At 26.4% G+C, this 6000-nt stretch overlaps 1 protein-coding gene across 1 annotated transcript; it reads left to right on the forward strand.

Moving 5' to 3' along the window:
- Nucleotides 1–541: 541 nt before the first annotated feature.
- Nucleotides 542–5783, forward strand: LOC124923994 (subtilisin-like protease SBT4.3). Its single transcript, XM_047464017.1, has 9 exons — nt 542–637; nt 915–1009; nt 2268–2359; nt 2710–2956; nt 3082–3587; nt 4268–4334; nt 4468–4813; nt 4953–5157; nt 5248–5783. The coding sequence occupies exons 1-9, from the start codon at nt 542–544 to the stop codon at nt 5781–5783; spliced, it is 2190 nt and encodes a 729-aa protein (XP_047319973.1).
- The last annotated feature ends 217 nt before the right edge of the window (nt 5784–6000 follow it).

Here is a 6000-nt window from a genome sequence, read left to right on the forward strand (position 1 = left end):
TTCTATTAATATAGTATATTATATAAATATTTTTCAAATTTATAAATATATTTTTCTTTTTTTTTATAACTTTATATATGGGTAGCGAATCACATTTTTTTTTAATTGTTATTATATTTCTAGATAATAAAAAACAATTATTATATTATACTTTAAAAGTTATAAAATATTTGAATTAATAATTAATATTATGTGTAATAATTGATAAAGTATAAAAGATAATGTTCATACCTCTAATGTTACAAATGAATATAGTAAGTACTCAAGATTTTTTATTTGTTAATGCAGAGCAGTAAAATGCTGCAATTATTTGGAGATTTTTAAAACAATAACTGAATTATGAATAACATTAATTATTAGTAATATATAGAAAGAATAAAACATTAATAACATAAGAAAATACAAAATAAAACACATAGCACTATACAATTGTTTATTATATAAATCAATGAGCCCATCATGTTATTGTAGTTGATAGAGAGTTATTTTCTTTCTCTTCTTCAAAGACATTGAAAAAGTATATAAAGCCTAGGGTCTTATGATGACGAAATCTAAATACCTACATTTGTTCTTCTTCAACATTTGTATTGTTTCAATCATTTGTTTGCTTGATAATATAGCTGGTGAAGAAAGAGAGGTAATTAGTATTCTTAAAATTTTCTAATTTTATATTGAAGTTAATTGTTCTAAGATTCATGTTTTGGTTAATTTATAAATTCTTCAATTATAATCTATATTTGTTTTATGGTAGATACTAATTTATAAACAACTGAATGTTATTCATCATACTACACTTCATATTCATATTTACACCTTCATGATACTATTTATTTTTTAAAATATCTAGTTTAATTTTATTTTATTGACTGTTACTTATTTTTAATTATGTGTAACTAAGTATATTATTGTCTCAGGTGCACATTGTTTACATGGGAAGTTTACCTCAAGGAGAATACTTATCCGGGTCTCACCATATTAGTTTACTTCAAGCAATTGGTCATAGCAAAAAGTATGTTATTAATTGAAAAACTAGGTTATTAATTGATTCATTTTATTTATTTTTGAATAAGAGGCCATGGTGCCATTGCAAATAATATGTTATGCAATGTGTACTATTCAATTTAAACACAACAAATTCAAATTTAAATAAAATAAAATAATAGGATGAGTTAGATATAAGTGGGATAAATTTTTAATTAGCATGGTTCTTTTTTATTCATAATATTTCTATAAACTTAAAACGTTTTAAATGAAAATTAAATACGTTACTTTTGATCTCTTAAGCACCAACTCATTTAAATTGATATTTTATTCAAAATATTTTATTTTATAATAGAATAAAGTTACTTAAATTTTAATAAAAATAAAAAACAACTATATAAAATCTATCTATTCTCCCTTACTATTATCATTCGTTCAACCATAAATTAATTATAATATTAAATAAAATAAAATACATCTATATAATAAATAATTTTAACTCTTATAAATAAATATTAAATTTGGAGGTCATTTTATTTATTAAATATAAAATAAAAGTTAAATTTAAGTTTCAATTCTTCTCGAAATAGTGTAGAAATATACTAAATTCCTTCAAAAAAAAAGTAAATTTTAGTTTTCAAAAATAAAATAATAGTTAATTCATAAAATATTTATTACATTTTAAATTAACCTTATTAAATTAAAATTTAATAAAATATTATTTTAGGAAAATTTATAAAATTTAAGAAATGTTTATTTTTAATTAATAAAATGGTAAAGTATAAATTGAATAAAAACATTCATTTATTAACAAAGCCAAGAGGGGTGTTTTTCAAAATATTCAAAACAATTATACAAAAATGTTCATTATTTTTTAAAATTTTATCAGCAATTATACAAAAATGTTAGTGTTTGTGAAAGGCCTTAGTGAAGTAAAAACACTAAAGATAATCCTTTTTTCTTATTCTTTTATAACTTATTTTAACCAAAATCCAATCAATTCAACTCAAACAAAAACTTATACTCATCCTAAAATTCATTTACATTCTAATAACTTCATATTTGGGGTGAGTTTACCCTAATATTACTTACCCCTAATCTAAAATAAGAATATCTATTTAATTTTTTTAATATTTTCTTTTTAAATAACTTCAATTATGATAAAAAAAAATATATGAACAATATCTAAAATAATTAGACAATAATACTTAGTAAATTGTACATATTTGATTCATATTTATTATTATGCTATTACTAATCCTTTCTCCCTCTCTATATATAAACAGCATGATAAAAAAGACATTAGTGAGAAGTTATACAAGGAGTTTCAATGGTTTTACAGTCTATCTAACTTCAGAGGAAGCATCAAAACTGAAAAGTAAATCATTTTATATTTTTTTATTTCTTATGGAAAGATGCTTTTATTATTTTGTTTATTAAAATAAAGTTAAACAAAAACAAGTTTTTTTTATCCTTTTAAATAATATATATATACATATATATTTATATATATATATATATATATGCACCTTTTTATTGATTAAATTCAAGTGTACATGGAAATATCTTTGTGTTATTATTAATGAATTCCATATACTACTAAAATTTAGTTTAATTCATCATTTTTATTATTAATTTGATGTTTTTGCAAATAATTTTACATTTAACTCTTCCAAATATATATATTTTAATTAATTTAGCTTGTCAATATATATTTATATCCTACAGGTATGGTGGAGGTTGTATCCGTTTTCAAAAGTCAAAAATATCAAACCGCAACAACAAGATCTTGGGATTATATAGGTTTGACCTTAGATATTCCTCGAAATCATGCTATTGAAAGTGATATCATAATTGGTCATATCGACAGTGGTGTAAACCATGAAGCAAAGAGTTTTTCCGATCACAATTTAGGCCATGTTCCAAGTAAATGGAAAGGTGTTTGTTGTGGTGGCAAAAATTTCATTTGCAACAGGTAATTGTGCTATTTCTATGTTTTTTTTTTATAAAATAATTTATATATCATAGTCAAGGTCTATTTCAGTTAGTTTAATTTGCACTACATTTTTTTTGTTTAAATCTTGAATTCTTTGAATACAGAAAGTTGATTGGAGCGAGGTATTATGTTGGAGACACTGCAACAGATCTAGACGATCATGGGACGCTCACGGCCTCTATCGCAGTTGGTAGGGTGGTAAAAAATGCCAATTTTTTCGGTATAGCAAATGGGACTGCTAGAGGAGGCGTTCCATCAGCGAGAATAGCTACGTACAAAGTGTGTGAGGGTAAATGTGTTAATGAAGATATTATGGCCGCATTTGATGACGCTATTGCTGATAATGTTGACATTATCACTATTTCACTTGTATCTGGCCGCCCTGTAAAAATTAGTGAGGATGTTATTGCCATTGGTTCCTTTCATGCGATGGAGAAAGGTATTTTGACCATACAAGCAGCTGGAAACGCAGGAAATGAACTTTTTACAGTTTCAAGTATTGCTCCATGGTTGTTTACAGTGGCTGCAAGTAGCATCGATAGAAAAATCATAACTAAACTTGTCCTTGGAAATGGACGCACAATAATTGTAAGTATAAATTTATTTATTTGTTTTTAGTATTTTTATTAATAATTTAAATGAGAAATGACAGGGAGCTAATTTGAAAGAGTGAAAAAAAGAAGGATTGAGGTGTTTCAATTTGATTGATTGAAAAAAAAAAAAAAAAAAAATTCCTCTTTCTTTCACCTATCATTTTTTGCATCACATCCCTCCCCGTTATTTTTCTCAATTTTTCTTTCCTATCACCTTAAATAAACTGTTAACATGTAATTACTCCTGCTCAACACATAATTTGTCATAATTTTTTAAAAGGCATATATCACTCCCATATTTCATTATAAAAATACTAAAACTAACTACTCACTTCCACAACATAAAACATGTCACTTATTTCTTTGGATCAAATAATAATAATAATAATAATAATAATAATAATGGAGAATATAGGGATTCAACATCTCCTTCGTCATGTGTCAATTTCATGCTTTTTTCAATGATGTGCAGTTTGATGAGTTGTGTATTTATTGTGAAGTAACATTTTAAGATGTATATGAAATAAATATTGCTAGTTGAATAGATTAATTTGTTTTTATTCCCCATGTATCATCCATGTTTTATTGAGCAAAGTTTTATTCAATTATGTAATGGAGAAACTCATGATTGTGCCTAATATATATGTTATCCCTGTTGAGTAGAGCTATGGTACTGCAGTGAATCCTTTCTTTACAGGCAGCCACAACAAAATGTTGGTCTATGGAAGAGAAATCACCAACCATTGTAACGAGTCAAATGCAAAGTAATATTCTTTTTTATCATTTTTTCATAAAGAAATATATTTGAAAACAAACTACCTTTAATTCTTACATATTTACATTTAGTAAATCATTTTGTAGCATGTCTTAAATTTCTCTATCAATTTTTTGAATCAGAAAATGCATGGTTGAATGCATTGACCCGCCGTTGGTGAAGGGAAGAATCATATTGTGCGATGATGATGGTTCCGATGCATTATTTAAACTTGTGGCTATTAATGCAAGTGCAAGTGGGATTATATATCGACTAAATGAAGCATATGTTGACGATATTGAAGCTCAACCTTTTCCCGTTGTGTATTTGAATGATTTCGATTTTCATTATGTTGAATCTTACCATAAGTTTGGAAAATTGGCCTCTGCACGTATATTTAGAAGTGAGACGATTCATAACAATATTGCTCCCATTGTTGCTTTTTTTTCTAGTAGAGGGCCAAATATGATTATACCAGGAATATTTAAGGTATGTAGTATTAACATTTATGTATCCATTTTTTCATCTCATCTTGAGAGAAAACTTATTTTATGGTTTAAGGATCTTTAGTTTTTTTTATAAGACAATATATCTCTAATATTGTTCTTATTTGTTTATTTTTTTATAGCCTGATATAACTGCACCAGGTGTAGTTATTTTGGCAGAAAGCCCTAAAGATACCAATATCTCTATTGGACAAGTCGGTGCTAAGTATAACTTTGATTCTGGAACATCTGTCTCTTGTCCACATGTTGCTGGAGCGATTGCATATGTGAAATCAAAACATCCAGATTGGTCCGTTTCAGCTATCAAATCTTCTCTTATGACTACCGGTAAGTAAACTTAATTTATGCTAGATCTACAATAAATTAATTCGCCACTGATTATATGTTTTTCTTATTAATTTAATTTGTGTCATGTAGCTTGGACCATGAATATAAAATATAATGCAGATGTTGAACTTGGTTATGGAGCGGGACACATTAATCCTGTGAAGGCTACACACCCTGGACTTGTGTACGAGACATTCATTCATGAATATATTAATATGTTTTGCAATCTTGGTTCAGAAGGATATAAGTTGAGAAAGATGTTAGGAACAAGAAAAAAGTGTCCTAAAGGAATTAGAACTTCTCCAAATAATCTCAACTACCCTGCCATGACAGCCTTAGTTCATAGTAACTCCACGTTTTCTATTCAATTCCGGAGAGTTGTGACAAACGTTGGACATTCAAATTCTACATATCATGCTCAAATTAGTACAAGTGATAGCATGATCTACATTAATGTGGAACCAAGTGTCATGTCTTTTGTTAATCTCAAGGAGAGGAAAAAATTTGTTGTGACAGTTAGCGGTCAATGGCTCAATCAAGATTATGTTTCTTCTTCTTTAGTTTGGTTTGATGGTATTCATAGGGTTAGAAGTCCCATCCTCTTATATAGATCATCTCTCATTTGATTAAAAAAGATAACTTCATTGTTAGTTCATGAATGTGATAACTTTGCCTTGTAATAAAATATTGAATGTTTAGTAGAGTATTTATAGTCTTGATTTTTTTTTTTTCTTATTGGGAAATGTTTTAGTGTTGATTAGTATGCTATAATAAAGAATCTCAAATATAATCAACTGTACTATTTTTCATACTATTTTTTTTATGATGGATAATATTTTAACT

Source organism: Impatiens glandulifera, chromosome 1, assembly GCF_907164915.1.
Source record: "Impatiens glandulifera chromosome 1, dImpGla2.1, whole genome shotgun sequence".
NCBI lineage: Eukaryota > Viridiplantae > Streptophyta > Magnoliopsida > Ericales > Balsaminaceae > Impatiens > Impatiens glandulifera.